Consider the following 17,553-nt stretch of genomic DNA (forward strand, 5'->3'; position numbering starts at 1 on the left):
ATTAAAATAAAGCAAAACTTAAATAATATATTCTATTTAGCAAACTAAAGAGAGTATTCATAACCAATTTGCAATTTTGGCATTAAAGCAGTGAACTAGTCTGTGGTTATTAATGAAATTATCATCCCAGCTGTGTGGTAATTGCCTGATCTTTAGGGGATAGAGATTGTTTTCTTAGACTGAAGACCCTTTGCACCTCTGCATAATGAGTCATTCAAAACAAACACTGTGTGCGAGATCATTAGCTCTTTTGTAGAAGAGTGTGTGTCCATAGGAAACTCATCTTTATCCCACAATTTCCCATTTGTCTATATTATTTTCTCCTGCATTCATTGTCATTCAACATTATTTTTTCCTCACATATAGTTGGTACCCTTTTGGGTATTTGTGGGTATATGAAATACATAGAATTTTTCTGAAATGTAATTTCAAGAAGAAATTACTATTTATGATCTCATACAAATGCAGATCTCAGAATCACAGTATGTGCTTGGGTTTACTGCTCTGTTTTCCATTTGATCTCATTGGCTTTAAATTTTTCTCAAGCACTCATTTCTTCCCCATTGTCTTCCCATTGTGTCTGTCCCATCCCTCAGTTCAGAAGCCTCACACTGACTAAATATCACCTCTTCCTGGACTTGGTCTGTTTTGTCATAGGAGAACACAGCATGATGGATGATTTAGGAACAGAATTTCCCTTTGCGTCCAAGACCCAACTATCCAACATTGTGATCTATGTAGCTCACAGTGCACATCAGCTGCAGACGCCCAGTCTTGCATTGTTCGCCAGGTTATCTCCATTCTTTCTCTGTGATTTTGAATGAAAGTTTTTTTTTTTTTTTTTGGTTCTTTTTTTTTTTTTTTTTTTTTTTTTTGGAGCTGGGGACCGAACCCAGGGCCTTGCGCTTCCTAGGTAAGCGCTCTACCACTGAGCTAAATCCCCAGCCCCTTGAATGAAAGTTTTAAATAGTGAATTTAAGCTGAACTGTTGCTTCTGAGAAGCTTCCTTTTGAAACATCATTTTTTTATACAGATAATATATGAAGTGTTGGTTACAAAGGGCCTCAGAAGTCAGAGTTCTAGGAAAATAGCAAATCTCAAACAGAAGTAGGGTCTTGAAGAAAATGTAAATTGAATTCAAGTTGGAAATGTTTAAGCTCCATCTTGACCCTTGACTTCTCATAATTCTTTGTATTTTGGCCCTTGTCAAATGTTGTTTTCTGATTTTCCAAATCCACATTGCATTTTGTTATTATAGTTAAAAATGGTTAAATGGGGAGCTAGAGCAATAACTGCTCTTTGAGAGGTCCATGGTTGACAGTACTCACATGGCAGCTTACAACCATCTGTAATTCCAGTCCCAGAGGATCTGACACCCTCTTCTGGTGTCCACAAGGATTGCACAGACATAATGCAACTAAAACACCCATATACATAAAATTTAAAAATGGAAAAGATATTAAATGGCTAAGCAGGAGCTAGCTAAGTACAACACCAGCTTAACATATATAAAGCCCAATAGAAAGCTTAATCCAGCTACTATCTCCTCCCCATGAATTGGCTAAGAACTATGGTTTGTTTTTAAATCATAGTGGTATTCAGCACTTTCATAACATCGAGGAGAGAATCTGCTGTTGTAAGTTGTGGACACTTTCAATCACTGACACTGAGGATAGCCAGGCTAACCTCTCCTGTCTGCAAGTTGTAGTTCCGAGTTTAGGTAGAACTTTATAATTTTCCCTCAAAATAGTTGAGGGTCTTCATTGACTTTCTCAGGAATTTAGTGACAGTACATTTGCAGCTATAAAATGCACACTATCATGAATTTTTTCCTAAATCTTATTACGTTTATTTTGATAAACTATAATCTTCCAGCAATATACCTATTTTTATTTATACTTGATTTGTAGTTTTTAATTCTCATTCAAAGAGTTGGCTCTTATACTTGTGTTTTCTCACACACTTTGTTGAATCCCTTCCTCAGCTCTCTTCCTCCTACCTGACACAGCCTTGAGTTTCTTAATTATGGGTGTCCAGACCAAGAATGTAGTTCCATCCATTCATGACTACTAACTTTTTTCCCCATCTTTATTAAATTGGGTATTTCGTATTTACATTTCAAATGTTATTCCCTTTCCCGGTTTCCAGGCCAACATCCCCCTAACCCCTCATCCTCCCCTTCTATATGGGTGTTCCCCTCCCAATCCTCCCCCTGTTACCACCCTCGCCCCAAGAATCCCATTCACTGGGGGTCCAGCCTTGGCAGGACCAAGGGCTTCCCCTTCCACTGGTGCCCCTACTAGGCTATTCATTGCTACCTATGCATTTGGAGCCCAGGGTCAGTCCATGTATAGTCTTGGGGTAGTGGCTTAGTCCCTGGAAGCTCTGGTTGTTTGGCATTGTTGTTCATAAGGGGTCTCAAGCCTCTTCAGCTCTTTCAGGCCTTTCTCTGATTTCTTCAATGGGGGGTCCCGTTCTCAGTTCAGTGGTTTGCTGCTGGCATTCGCCTATGTATCTGCCGTATTCTGGCAGTGTCTCTCAGGAGAGATCTATATCTGGTTCCTGTCAGCCTGCACTTCTTTGCTTCATCCATCTTATCTAGTTTGGTGGCTGTATGTGTGTGGGCCACATGTGGGGCAGACTCTGAATGGGCGTTCCTTCAGCTTCTGTTCTAAACTTTGCCTCCCTACCCCCTGCCAAGGGTATTCTTGTTCCCCTTTTAAAGAAGGAGTGAAGCATCTGCATTTTGGTCATCCTTCTTGAGTTTCATTTGTTCTGTGGATCTAGGGTAATTCGAGCATTTGGGCTAATATCCACTTATCAATGAGTACATACCATGTGTATTTTTCTGTGATTGGCTTACCTCACTCAAGATGATGTTTTCCAGTTCCATCCATTTGCCTATGAATTTCATAAAGTCATTGTTTTTTGACAACTGACTAGTATTCCATTGTGTAGATGTACCACATTTTCTGTATCCATTCCTCTGTTGAAGGACATCTGGGTTCTTTCCAGCTTCTGGCTATTATAAATAAGGCTGCGATGAACAAAGTGGAACACGTGTCTTTGTTGTATGTTGGGGCATCTTTTGGGTATATGCCCAAGAGAGGTATAGCTGGGTCCTCAGGTAGTACAATGTCCAATTATCTGAGGAACCTCCAGACTGATTTTCAGAATGGTTGTACCAGTCTGCAATCCCACCAACAATGGAGGAATGCTCCTCTTCCTCCACATCCATGCCAGCATCTGCTGTCGCCAGAGTTTTTGCTCTTAACCATTCTCACTGGTGTGAGGTGAAATCTCAGGGTTGTTTTGATTTGCATTTCCCTTATGACTAAAGATGTTGAACATTTCTTTAGGTGCTTCTCAGCCATTCAGCATTCCTCAGCTGTGAATTCTTTGTTTAGCTCTGAATCCCATTTTTTTTATAGAGTTATTTGTCTCCTTGCAGTCTAACTTCTTGAGTTCTTTGTATATTTTGGATATAAGGCCTCTATCAGTTGTAGGATTGGTAAACATCTTTTCCCAATCTGTTGGTTGCCATTTTAGCCTGACAACAGTGTCCTTTGCCTTATAGAAGCTGTGTAGTTTTATGAGATCTCATTTGTCGTTCTTGATCTTAGATCATAAGCCATTGGTGTTTTGTTCAGGAAATTTTCTCCAATGTCCATGTGTTCGAGATTTTTCCCCACTTTTTCTTCTATTATTTTGAGTGTATCTGGTTTGATGTGGAGCTCCTTGATCCACTTGGACTTAAGCTTCTATTTCTTTAGGAGTTATGGCGTTGTTTAAATGGTTTATCTGTTCCCGATTTAACGTCAGTACCTGGTATCTATCTAGGAAATTGTCCATTTCCTCCAGATTTTCAAGGTTTGTTGAATATAGGCTTTTGTAGTAGGATCTGATGATTTTCTTGAAGTCCTCCATCATCATGATCAAATGCGATTTTAAATCTAAATCTTGCTTTTCTGGTGTGTTTGGATATTCAGTGTTTGCTTTGGTGGGAGAATTGGGCTCCGATGATGCCATGTAGTCTTGTTCTCTGTTGCCTGGGTTCCTGCGTTTGCCTCTCGCCATCAGGTTGTCTCTGGTGTTACCTTGTTCTGCTATTTCTGATAGTGGCTTGACCATCCTATAAGCCTGCGTGTCAGGAGTGCTGTAGACCCGTTTTCCTGTTTTCTTTCAGCCAATTATGGGAACAGAGTGTTCTGCTTTCAGGCGTGTAGTTGTTCCTGTCTACTGGTCTTCAGCTGTTCCTGTGGGTGTGTGTCCTGAGTCCACCAGGCAGGTCACTTGGAGCAGAAAAGTTGTTTTTACCTCTGGTCTCGGGCCTGAAGTCACTCCTCATTGCTGGCATTCAGCTCTCTGTGAGGGCAGCAACCAGAAGGACCTGCCCCTCCTTCTCCGGGGTCTATGTGCACACGGAGGTGGGGGAGGCAGATGGCGCTAGGTGTTTTCCTCTAGAGTCAGAAATGTGGGCAGAGAGTAGTTTCCTCAACTTCCCAGGCATGTCTGCCCCTCTGAAGGTCTAGCTCTCCCTCCCACGGGATTTGGGTGTAGGGAAATATTTGACCGGGTCCCTTCAGATCCGGGCATAGCATGACTCCTAACTTAATAGTGGCTGATAACCTTCCAACTTACTCAGATAAATGGCAAATAGCTGGGTCCAATTTGCTACGATTTATTGTGAAGGAATTTATGGATTTATTAGCTATAAAACCAATACAAATACATGAAATTATAGAACTTGAGGAACGTTCTTGGCAGTAGAGTTAGAGTGAGCATTTACGACACAACAGTTCAGAAGAACAGGTTCACTTAAGAGCAGAATACCTCTGGTCTTGAAAAATCCCTATGCTGAGCTCACAGTGAAGTGGCTTCTGTGTCACTGCAAAAAGATTTTCCCAAAATGTCCATTTCCCAAGAAACCCTGAGTGTTGATGCCTTGGAAAGGTCATTGTAAGATCTCACGTCAGTCTTCCCGCCTTGTCTTGTGGCGAGTCTCTGTTGTTTTTACCCTGATGTAAGTTTGAGGGCAGAGCAAAGGAGACCTCCTTGTTCAGGACAGCCTTCCCCAGGTCTCAGGTGCTGACCTGAGCTGCCCCACCGACCAGCAGGTGATGCAGGTGATACTGGTAGTCTCTGAAACAGTTTCCTAGGGGAAGAGATGGACATAGAAGCCTGGAGTGGAATGTGAGTGAGGAACTTTTGATTCCTGAATGATTCTACCTAGGACTTTTTTTCTGCTTTTCATTTCTTTTTTACCCAATTTGTGGACCCTTCTATGTTAATATAACAAAAGGAAAAAGATAGTTCTTAATTCCCTTGTATTTCCTATTTTTTTTTGTCATGTTTTAAACTTTATTTTCTTCAGACAGCTTGTCAAACACATGTGCCATGTTGGTGAGCAGAAATGAAATTATTTATTGACTCCTAAATCACTGCTTTTGTGACTGATTAGATCTTACTCATTACTTTCCTTTCATGTCCTTGTCACTATCTTGGAAGAAGCCATCGTTTGTCTACAGTATTTATAGTCATCTTTTGGGGGATGGTTCAAAGCAAGGGATTTTTTAAATGTAAGCTTATATAAACTCTTCTACACACAAAGCCAGCCTGCATGTTTGCTTTTTGTGTGTGTGCAAATATGGACAGATTGGTCTTCAGTGTTGTCCTTACCTCACACTTTTTATACTCCTTTTCTTCTTTCTAAGCCATTCCAAATCAGTCTGTGCCTGTATCACTTTCTGTGTGAGGCAAAATCTTGTAATTCCCACAGGTAAGTCAGTAGGGTCTCTGTGAGCCTCAGAAGTCTCAGAAAGTTTCTTATGCTCTCTCCTACTTATTTTCCATGATCACCTACATGTTTTAGGTGTCATTCTTGTTGGACTGCCTGGGTTTACAAAGCACAAGGACCACTGGTGCAAACTCATTGTTGAGAACATGGCTCGCTAGCATACTATGTATGTATCTGACAGGTTTCCTTTGTTCTTGTGAATTTAGTTTTTCTTCTTTCTTTTTCTTAAAATTTTTCTATTTCCATTTCAAACCATTCCAATTATTCAGAAGTATTTGTTATGGGTTATTTACAAGAATGACTTGTGGTCATAACATTTGCAAAGGTTTATGCTAACTTAAAAAATGTCTCTCACCCATTCTTGCCAATCAGTGCTGTGGGAGCTTTGTTGTTTAGGAAGTGAGCATTTTTGGGAAGCTGTCCTATACTAACCTCTATCTAGGCATTCTGATTATAGCTGAATAAAATCAAAGAGCCTGCCGCTACAGAGGATGGCCAGAATAGTAATCAAGCCCCCATGTAACCAAAGAATGTCACATATTTGAAGGTTAAAATGTTATAAAAATTAAGAGAACAGAGAATAGAACAAGTAGACAAATGATCAGCAGGGAGAATGACCACTTGAACAACATTCAGACAACTAGAACTAACAGACAGGACCCCACACTTGCAGAGTGAGTACCTCAGGTATGTGGAACAATCTTCATAATTAGGTATGTGCTAGCTGTAAAGCAAAGTGATCAATTAAGCTATCAAATATTTTCTCTGGCCATGGTAGAACAAATTAAAATCAGAGTAGAAGAAAGCGTTAAGTGATGAGAAATGTGGATGAGAACAGAGTCAGAGTGGGAGGAGGTACAGGCAAGCTATGCTTAGAGAGGAGTTTACTCCCTTCCAGGAAGGTCTGAGATCGCTACTCCAAGGAGCCTTTCACTTAAGATACTGAGAAAGGCAAGCCCAAATCCAAAGGAAGCAGGATATAGTAAACATTTAGAAAAATAGTGATGTGAAATGTAATAGAGAAGCAACAAAATCAGTTCCTTGAAAGTAGCAACATTTAACTAGAATGTGACTAAGAAGAATAGTCACATTATAATCTGAGATGAAACAGACAGCATTACTGTCAACTGTACATAGATGAAAATAATTGGGTGAATACTATGAACAGAATACTATTAGAGACCAGTAAATTAAATAACCTTGATAAGATGAACATTTCATAGGAAGATGCAAACTGCTGAAGCCAACTTAAGAATGACCTGTGTCAAGATGTTAAATCAGCAGTCAGAGTGTGCTAGTGACGTGGGCATCCTAGGCTCAGATGGTACTACCGTAGATTCTGCCAGACTTTTTACCTGCATTCGTGTAGAGCATGTACATACACTCAGACACATACATATGTATATGCTGCAATCTAAAAACAAATTTGATTTTCACAGGGTTGAACAACACTGTAGTTAAATTGTTATGGCCTCAGATTAGCAGTGGATTATTAAATAAGGTATCAAAAACTCAAGTAGCAAAAGACAATACAGGTAAATAGCTAAATTATGCTGTATCAAATTAATTTTTTTTTGTATTTTAAAAGACACTGTCAGGAAACATGAAAAGATATAGGATGGGGGAAATCTTTGTAACACACTTGACAAAAACCCAATTTTTTAAAATCTTAAAACCACATCAAAAACAACAAAAATAGGCAAGCGACAAGAGATATACAAACCACCATTAATAGGAAAAGTTGACAATAAGATGATACCACTTCTGAATGCTGTAACCATGAGACTGAGCTTAATATGCTGGAGACGGTGGAGAACTCCAAACCCTCTTATGTACTACCTGGAGGAACAGCAACCCAAGCAGCTGTTTCAGTAAGCAGTGCGGTAGCCACACTGACCATAGAGCTTATCAGTTTTACCTCTAGGTATATGCCTAAGAGTGTATGCCATAACAATACGTACATCTACAAACGAACATCAATTTCATACCAACTGTATTCATGAGAGCCAAAACGTGGAAAAGAATCCATAAATCTATCAGTCCCTAAACTGATCAGATATAAATATTTATATCACCCTTATCTTCCTGCAGCACAGGCGAGCCCTAGAAGTGTTATGCTAAATCCAAGAACAATCTGAACTACTTATTGTCTGTGTCATATAGGATTTTTTTTAAAGATTTATTCATTTATTATATATAAGTACACTGTAGCTGTCTTCAGACACACCAGAAGAGGGCGTAGGATCCCATTACAGATGGTTGTGAGCCACCATGTGGTTGCTGGGAATTGAACTCAGGACCTCTGGAAGAGCAGTCGGGTGCTCTTAACCACTGAACCATCTCTCCAGCCCCCATATAGGATTTTTAAGTAGTCAAACTTTTTGTTTGACCAAATAGTTCAGTGGTGGGGAAATGCAGGACAAGAAGGATAGTTGCTAATAGTTATGACATTCATTGTATTTTTTTTAAACATCTGTGAATACAGTGTCACTGTCTTCAGACACACCAGAGGAGGGCATTGGATCCAATTACAGATGGTTGTGAGCCACCGTGTGAATGCTAGGAATTGGACTCGGGACCTTTGGAAGAGCAGTTGGTTCTTTTAACTGCTGAGCCTTCTCTCTAACCCCCATGACATTTTTTTATGTGATTAGATACATGTTATTGGTTGATGGTGCATATATCTCTAGAGAGGAAAATATTAGCTAAATTTTAATTGAGTAATTAATTTGGCAAGTAAGTCATGTTTCAGTGGAGGTGGGTTTTTGGTTGTGTGTGTGTGTGTGTGTGTGTGTGTGTGTGTGTGTGTGTGTGTGTGTGTGTCCTTGCTTTTTAATCATCTTATATAAAGGGTTGTTAGTAAAACAAGATCACAAGTGATAGCATGGGGTGGACGGCAGCTTTTCATGGGATACTCTGGAAGAATAATCAGGTTAGCCTTAATGATGTTTGGATACAGTCAAAGCATTTCTAAACATCGATAACAGCTGACACAAAGATCTGTAAAGTAGGATTGAGACTACATGCTAGGGAGCAGCAAACAAGGGTATTTAGCTGCAGACATGACAGTTCTCTGAATCTCGTATGTCCGTGTTTGACAGTGTGAGGTCATCAGCATTTTACGCAGACACATTTGTGAGTCACCAGCCAGTAGCTGGTATTTAAAGCTGAATGCTGCAGTGATCACCGAAGAAGTGAGAGTACAGGAAATGAGCAAATCTGTTGTCCCCACCTTGGGATGTCTAGTAAGAGAAGCACAGGAAACAAAGAGGCAATGGTCCCTGTAGGAAGAGACAAAGCAAACTCCTGCTCCTAGGACCACCTGGTGAAGGAAGTGGGGAAGGTAGAGGATGCAACCCAAGTGGGCAGTCACTGCGGGCACTGCTGAGCAGCCCATTACCTACAATAAGAATCCTCATTTGGCTTTCACAGCTTTGGGCTGTAGGTGACCTGAGAAGCCAGGCTTTCTTGAGTGGTAAGGAAGATATGTAGTTGGAGTGGGCCTCACACAGCAGAAGGTTGTAGGCAGCCCTCCTGAGGACAGCTTTACTACAGAGGATTTGGGGGAGGAGACAGTAACCGATATGAGAAACTTGAGCAAATGCCAACACCTCTTTTGTTTTTAATGGGGTGGAATAATGTTTGTGTAAAATATGCTCATGAGGGAGGATGGCCTAGTGGGAGTGCCAGGCACATGGGGATATTGGTTTGCCACCAGCCACAGGGCAGAGCTTGCTGCAGACACTAGTAAGTGGGAGGTGCAGCAGGGGAGCTGCCACACTCAGAGCCTTTTGACCCTCACACCAACCTGTGATCTAGGCACGTACTGATCCCCATGTATAGATGAGGTAACAGAAGCCATGTAAAATTATTCCAACATGATGATCTGCAGTGAATAGTATACAACCTGCTTCTGGAAGGATACTGTTAGTTCTGATCCATAACCGGAAAACAGCAGTTCTGTTTCATCTCAAAGACTAAGACTCTGAGCTGTTTCTTTAGCAAATGCCCTTCTGTTTTTAGATCACCCACCCACCCTACCCCTCCCTAGCCTCAGAAAGGCCAGAAAGCGATCTATCTAATGCTCTCAGGTCGGTGGTTACCCTGAGAGTGCTGTTCTTGTAAGATCCGTTTCTGAGAAGTGAGACATGCATTCTCTCCATCTCATCGTGGCATTTAGGAGTCTAAAGTAAAAACCTTCCCTATTTCAGACTATCACCTCTCTGCTGTTAGCTGACTATAGTCGGCTTCTACCCACTAAATCCACAGCTTCCTCCAGGGAGTCCCAGCCCTAATGGAGGCTTTTGCCTAACACATTTCCTTGGAAAATCTCTGAGTTTTAAATAAGCCGATCAGAGTAGGCCGAGCACTTGATGAGTGAATCTCAAGAGAATACTTCTTGCAACTCAGTTTACTAATTCCACAGAAGGGCGTGATAATTAAAAACAAACAAAAATCCCCACACTATTGTTTTGTGCAACCTTGTGAACTTAAAATATATTTATAATATTGTCTGTAGGTCCTTTCCAGTCTCAGAAAAAGAACTTATTCCACAAAATTGTCAGCAAATATAAGCACAAAAAGGAGAAGCCTAATGTTCCAGAAAAAGGTACTGGTGCCTTCCGTCCTCCATTAAGGTTTCTTGGTCACCTCCATTCCAGACTCATCCTTGAGCGAAGCTTCTGCACACCTCCTCTCTTTTCTCCCTTTTGCTTGCTCAGTGCCATCAGCTCTTGACATGGGGCCTCATCCTTTCTACACTCCGTAGCAATGCAAATCTCCTTTATTTAGATCTCTGCTCAAGTCCATTACTTGTGTCTTTGATCTCAGCTCCATATAAATCCGAAAAATGTTGTTTCTCATTTACATTTGGTATAATTTATAATTTAGTTTTCCAGGCCTCTTATCCATTTATTTTGTTTGGCTATTCTTATTTCCCTCCTATTGGCAACCTTTCGTACAATGGCCACATATTCCCACTTTGCCAAATCCTACGGTTTACAGTCTGGAAGTCCAGCCATTTGCCGTTTCTCCACTTTGTTAATTAAGCATCCTCACAACCCTTTTTTCTTCTCCTAAATGGTGACATCTCCTCCCCATCTGTGCTTCCTTGTTGGCTGGACTCTTCAATCTCCTTTAGCCACAGAACTGTTATTTCCAGAGGGCACTAAGAACTTGGGCACTCTACCAACTCCCGCCCTTCTCTGAACATCCATTGTTATTGTGGTCCTGATGGACCCTTGAACCTCCTCGGGGTTCATCTTAAGATCTCTATTCTCATAGCCAAGACGTTCATTCTTGCACATAAAAGATAAGTCCTCACATCTCTCGCAGTACAGCCATGTGAACTTGGAGGCTGGAATTCCTCAGTGTCCTGCATGCCAGTGTCACGGCTGCCATTAACCCGCTCATCTGAGGCTTTGTTTGCACCCCGCTTGCATGGCCACCTATGCCGCATGTCAGGCTCCGGTACTCAGGCTTCTCCATGTTGTGTGGCTGTGTGTGCCCCGTAGGTTTCTATACTGCAGCCTTTACTTAGTTTCAGTTTGATATTCACATCAGCTTCTGGCGTTACATCGTGATCTGCTTCCCTCCGCCTCCAGTGAGTAAACACTACAGTGTAGGTAAAATGTCAGCTTTTATTTCCTTTTACTGACCTTCACATTGTCCTGATGAAAGGCAAGATGTAGTCCAACGTGTTTCACAAAGGACAGAATTTACTTATTTTTATCCATATCTTAAGTAGTCTCATTTGTTTACTTGGCAAATAGTTTTGAGAATAAAATAATTGAAATTAAATTCTGTTTGATGTGCATGTTGTTTGATATTCAAGTCATTTTGCATACTTTGTTTGCTGCTGTGTGTATGTTGCTGGGATTAGAGTTTCACTGTCCTTTCCTTTTCTGTCCTTATTTTTAGGAAGTGGGGATAAATGGTCACACAAGCAATTTTTCTTGGATGCCATTCACCCTACAGAAGGTAAAAGAAACATTATCTAAACTAAGAATGGGGGTTGGGGATTTAGCTCAGTGGTATAGCGCCTGCCTAGGAAGCGCAAGGCCCTGGGTTCGGTCCCCAGCTCTGGAAAAAAAAAAAAAAAAAAACTAAGAATGGAATAATTTTATAGTCTTTAAAAATTCAAAATGTATGTAGGGTCAACCAATATTAGGCATACATGTTCACATTGAGATTGTTTTATATTTTAAATCGAAACTGCTTTGCTGCTAATCACACTGACTGTAGACTTGAGTGGTTTTTTAACAGTGTGTCTGTGATGTAGGAGCACAGGAGTCAGGACTAACAGGTAGGCATGGCAAGCTATGAGAAGTGATTCCTAGCTGAGTGTTGTCCCTCACCCATTTCCCAGTACCTCTCGGTATGTTGAAACAATTCCCCTGAGGCATATGTACAGCCAAACTAGTCATAAGTACATCCTAGTTCAAATGTCACTTATGAGTTCCCCACACCCTACCTGTATGTAATTGTAATTATTGTCATATATTGAAACGTTAGGTTGGTGTCAATTTCTGCAAGTAAAGATTCCTTCTGTTCCTCCAACCACCCCCTCCACACGTACAAACAAACAAAATATTTTCATTATAGATCTTTTAAAAGACTTACCATTTTAGTGATTAGTTATGTTACTTCATTAAATCTGGGTGTAGTCGTGAATCTCTGCACTGGAGAGGTGAAGATTAGGAGGGGATTAAACGTTACCCTCAACTGCAGAGTGAGTTTGAGGCCTAGTTGGGCTACATGAGACCTTGTAGAAAGAACAAAAAGAAAGTTACTTCATTTGAAAAGTCAGTGGTACCTTTGAAATATTCAGTTTATAATTCTGTGTGCAAGTTTTATTCCCTTCATATCAACAAAATGGAACCTATACATAGTGGACCATCCACTACAAGTGAATAAATTGGGTCAAGTGTAGTGGTCCACCTCTGTAATTCAATACTCAGGAGGCAGAAGTAGGATTACTACAAGTTTGAGGATAGCCTGGGACTACACAGTGTGTTCTAGGCTGGCCAGGACTGTGCTTAAGACTATATTGGGGACTTGATGATTGAACCCAACCCCTCCACCACCCATTGGAATGATTTTTTTTTTATGTACATTTAACCCTGCAGGAATGCAGAGTGCAAGTACAGAGTGATGTGGAAACTTGACAAGAGTTAGATCTGTGTTCTCAGACCTGCCACTAATTAGCACTGTTTGGTGGGACAAATAACTTGACCTCACTATAATTTACCCTATCTTTGTATGAAACACACATGTAGTTCATGTACAGTACAGAGCTTGGGAATGACCAGCATGGTAATACATAAATGTTAAGTTCCATGTCTCTCTGAACTCGTGAAGATTTTTCTCTGGTGTCTAATGGGAGCTGTGATGCTAGAAGCGGCACGGTAACAGCTCTAATGTTCTGCCTTGGGTGGAAGGAGGCAAGACAACCAGTTTTGAATCTGCCATGCAGTCCCCAGAGGTCCATAGAACTGGAGTTGTTATTGATGATACTTAATTACTGACATATATTATTGATGTATATTGAGCAAAACTTTGGAGACCCAGCTCTGAAAAGTGTGAATCCTTTACCTATAATAGAGTGCAAATTCACTTTACATAGCCAGAAAAATCACTAGTAATTTAAAGTGCCTTGTTTCAGTTGTTTACTTTGATGCATCCCCAGGACTTAATTGTTCGGATGGTAACACTGCGAACTACCCAGGCCCTTGTGTCATTCTTTCCTACACCTAGGGCCACATCACTGTCTATTAAACTTTGCTTTGCTGGGTGTAAATATAGGAAGACATGGAGTGAAACCATGGTACAAAGTTCTTTTAGAATGTGTCAGAGAGAAGGGGGAGATTGTCCATGGTTTAGAATTGGCAAGATTTTTCTTGTTAACTGACAAGACCTACTGTAGCCACTGTTTGTCTTTCCATGGAATGCAGTTACTAAAGATTTCTAATTCCACAATGGTGGCGTGATGATAGTACTTAGTGACACTTTTCTTTAGTACTCATGAGGGCTTTTCTTTTTGTGTTTTCAATTTTGATTGTAACCCCATTGAATTAAGGAGGATTATCAGCCCCAAACACCTGATTTAAAAAAAAAAAGAAAGTCAACTAAACCATAAAGACAGAAGAAACCAAAATTCTCTCTACTTAATTCTCTCTTACTTTGTCCATTGCTGTTTCATTTTTCCAAGCAGATCTGTCAACTTTTGTTGTAATCCCAGCATCCTAGAGACTAAGGTAGGAGGGGTTGCCTTGAACTTTAGGGCAGCCTGGACTATGTAATAAGTGCCAAGCCAGCCAGAGTTGTGTCTTTGCAATATGTAACATAGTTCCAGGTGTTTGTACAGGGAGATCTTTAGATGGGATCTGTACACCCCGCCTACCTGGATCTTTCCCTAAGTTTGGAACTGTTGTTCTGTAACTCCAGCAAAGTCTCCTAGGATCATAGATCTGGCTCCTTCTTCCCATTCTCTTTTCATTCGGCTTCTGACTTGTTTTAGATCTTGGGAGACCAACTGAAGGCAATGAGATTTCAAATACAGCCATAATGATTTCAATGCAACTGAATTTCCCAGTTGGGATGTAAATTCCTGATTCTAGTAGCCTCCTGGGGTGCAGGCCAAGTACAGCACTGTTTTCCCAAAGAATGTGCTGCACATTTGGGGAGTAGTTAGGAAAAGAAGGCAGCCTCCTACTGCGAGGCCCTAATGTGGCTCCAGGAGTGAGCCGGCACCATCACCCTCAGATGATCCACTCCACGTGTGCTACAGTTACTGTCGAGGGTGAAAATTTCCCTGTGGACTTGTTCTACTGTGCTTGAGGAGCTTTGTGTGTTCAATTAAAAGCCTAAAGAGAAAAGACTAATGTGCTTTTGGATGGCAAAGACTTTCTTTTCTCACACATCTGCTTGTTTGAATGGGGGCAGAGGGGCTTGATTTCCTCCAGGGCTGTTTGATTGTGTGCCCGAATGCCCTGCCTCTCACTTTTTGTTTTAGTTGGTATGGCTGAAGACTCTTTTGTCGTAGATGCCTATGTATTTGACGCACCCTTACCTTCCCCACTTCTTTTATCTTAGGAGATTGTCCCTGAGGGGTGAACCTTAACACAAGCCACTACACATGGCTGTATTTTCTAGATTTAATCTCAGGATAAAGTGTGGGGCAAGCAAGACCCTTAACTCTACAATCTGCAGCTCTCTAACACAGTCTTGGCTCTTATTCCACACCTTTGTCAAATCTCAGTGATCTGCGGGGTCTGTGTTTACTTCTAGATCTGATAATAGGTTTAGGTGAAATAATAGTAGTAGGAGTAGTAGTAGTAGTAGTAGTAATAATAGTAATAACAATAATAATAATAATAGGGTTAGCTGTATAAATTCACTCTGTGGTGCCCACACAGAGTTCCCATGGAACTATATTACACATTGCTTTTCACCTAGTCTGTAACTTGTTGCTACTTTGCTTTCTCCTAATAGGCTAACTTCTAGAACTTGACTGTTGCTGCTGCTCTTTCTTTGACTTCCCCCTCCTGTCTGCATGTGGACCTGAATTCTCCTCCAATACCCCATCCTGTAGCAGCCATGCCTTTGGTCTCTAATGTGTCTCTACGGGCTCATCTGGAGAGACTTTACAAAGAGCAATGCTGAGTAGAATGCAATTGCCTCAGGGCTCACCTGTGAAAATCAATTACAACAGTGCTAATCCACTAGCATCCCTCCCACTTGACCCTGGAGCTGACAAAGATGCTTATTTTTCTCAACACCATTATTTTCTACAAAACCATTATTGTAGGCTATGTGGCAAAAACCAGCCTTTTAGGTCTGAGTGTCTTTAGAGTTATTCCAGGCCAGTTCACATTCTTACATAGAGACCCATGGTCCCACAGCTAGGAAACTGCAGCTCAAGAGGAGAATCCTTGTGTGTGTAGCTGGTTTCTCTGAAATCCTTTTGTCTCTGGAAGTCGGATGATGTTTTACAAACTGCGTGGCCTTACCCTCGCCTCTTTTCCCCACACAATTTTCTTTTCACCTTTTCACCGTGCTTTCCCCTTCTTACCAGTTTTGGATTTTTTTCTTTTGACAAATAGAAGGGGAAATTCGTATGTTTTGGGGGTTCCCCACCTGTAAAGCGGCAGTGATATCAGAGAAGTGAGCAGAGCTCCCTCCTGAGTGACAGGTAAGGGATAAACAGAGCTGAAGCTTATGGAGTGCAACAGGCATTGTTTGATGTTCATTGTAAACCCAGGTTCTGCTTCTCTCAACTCGTCTGAGGCTCTGAGTTTTAAGGCTGTATAGTCATTAAACTTCTTTGAATTATTTCTAACTGAATTGTAGAAATTTTTTATTAGAGCTTTTATATTTAAAGAATTTACATATATACTCGTACTGGCCCATGCTAAGCTAAGAAGCAAAGAACCGTCCTCTGAGCCTGAGCACCATGATGAGAGCTCTACGAGGCCTCTTTTCTGATTGTGGATTCCGAACTTGAAGCAGTGCTTAGAAGCGTGCTTACCAGGAGTTTTGAGGCAGTGCTGTTAAATCGGTAATTGCTGCCTTAAGCCTGTCCCCACACAGCCATTTGTGTTGCAGGATTGAGATATTGATACAAGTCCATACTCTATTATAGTGGAATTGTAGTAATTTTCGTATGTGTTTGGAGTGTGAATCAACTTCTTCATTTTGGATATCTAAGATTTCCAGGGCAAAACAAAATCTCAATAATTTGTAGTCCTCCTTTTACAAGGCTATATCTAAAATCACTATAGAGCTAGATTAAAATTTTCATTTAGACTTACAGGAGTATTTATATCAGCAAGCAAGTTTCACACAAGAGCTATTCTTACTGGATTTTTCTTTTGCTCTTTTTATACTGTACATATACTTTGGGGTTTGTTTGTTTGGTTGGTTGGTTGGTTTTTTAAGACAGAGTTTCTCTTGGTGTTCTAAAACTTACTCTGTAGATCAGGCTGACCTCAACCTCAAAAATTCACCTGCCTCTGCCTCCCAAGTGCTGGGATTAAAGGTGTGTACCACTACTCCCAGCTTTTATATGTAAGGAATGCTTAACGAAGTGCCTACCTTCGAACTTGTCATTTAATTTATACTCATTGTTTGATTTTCTTGGACTTTGTCATGTCAGATCTTGATTTCCTGACCTAGTCTTCCCTTTTCTTTGTCAAAAATGATTTCTGTGCCTACCATGAGGAGATTGAGTGACCACTAAAATTGATAGGAGAGTGCTTAACATTTTTTGTGCGTGAAACCTTGGACCAGCCTCTGGCATTGTAAAAAGAAGTCCCAATCATGAAACCTGGTTGCTTTTACTTTATAAACCTCTTTATTTTATGTGTATGGGTGTTTTACCTCCTTGTGTAAGGATTTTACCTGCATGCATATCTGTGCATTACATGTGTGCCTAGTGTTCACCAAGGCCCAAAGACAGGATTGAGTTCCAGGATTGGAGTATTGAGGGTTATTATTTGCCACGTGGGTGCTGGGAATCAAACCAAGGTCCTCAGGAAGAACAGCCATTGAGCTTAGGGCTGGGCTATAGCATATTTACTACACGGTAATTACATAGTCCTTTTTTGATTTCAAAATAAGGGGGTGGGAAGGAGGAATACATAAGGAAGTTAGTGTGCAAGACAAGTATTCCCATTTAATCGAAACCAAGGAATTAAACTTTAATGGCCTGTACCTTCCTAACTATCAATGTGAGTCACTGAGAATCCAGTCCTCTG

General features: G+C 40.9%; 1 protein-coding gene across 43 annotated transcripts in view; it reads left to right on the forward strand.

The window, feature by feature from the left end:
- Bbx (BBX high mobility group box domain containing) overlaps positions 1-17,553 on the forward strand; it is a 247,667-nt gene that overhangs the window by 217,644 nt on the left and 12,470 nt on the right. For 32 of the 43 annotated variants that reach the window (XM_039088363.2, XM_063270541.1, XM_063270552.1 and 29 more), the window contains 2 exons: positions 10,317-10,406; positions 11,717-11,776. The exons of 1 other annotated variant lie outside the window; for it this stretch is intronic. In XM_039088363.2, the coding sequence (XP_038944291.1) occupies positions 10,317-10,406; positions 11,717-11,776 (150 nt within the window). The remainder of the gene's footprint in view (positions 1-10,316; positions 10,407-11,716; positions 11,777-17,553) is intronic. 10 more of the 43 variants (XM_063270545.1, XM_063270544.1, XM_063270557.1 and 7 more) reach the window with 1 other exon arrangement.

This window comes from Rattus norvegicus, chromosome 11 (genome assembly GCF_036323735.1).
Source record: "Rattus norvegicus strain BN/NHsdMcwi chromosome 11, GRCr8, whole genome shotgun sequence".
In the NCBI taxonomy this organism is placed as follows: Eukaryota; Metazoa; Chordata; class Mammalia; order Rodentia; family Muridae; genus Rattus; species Rattus norvegicus.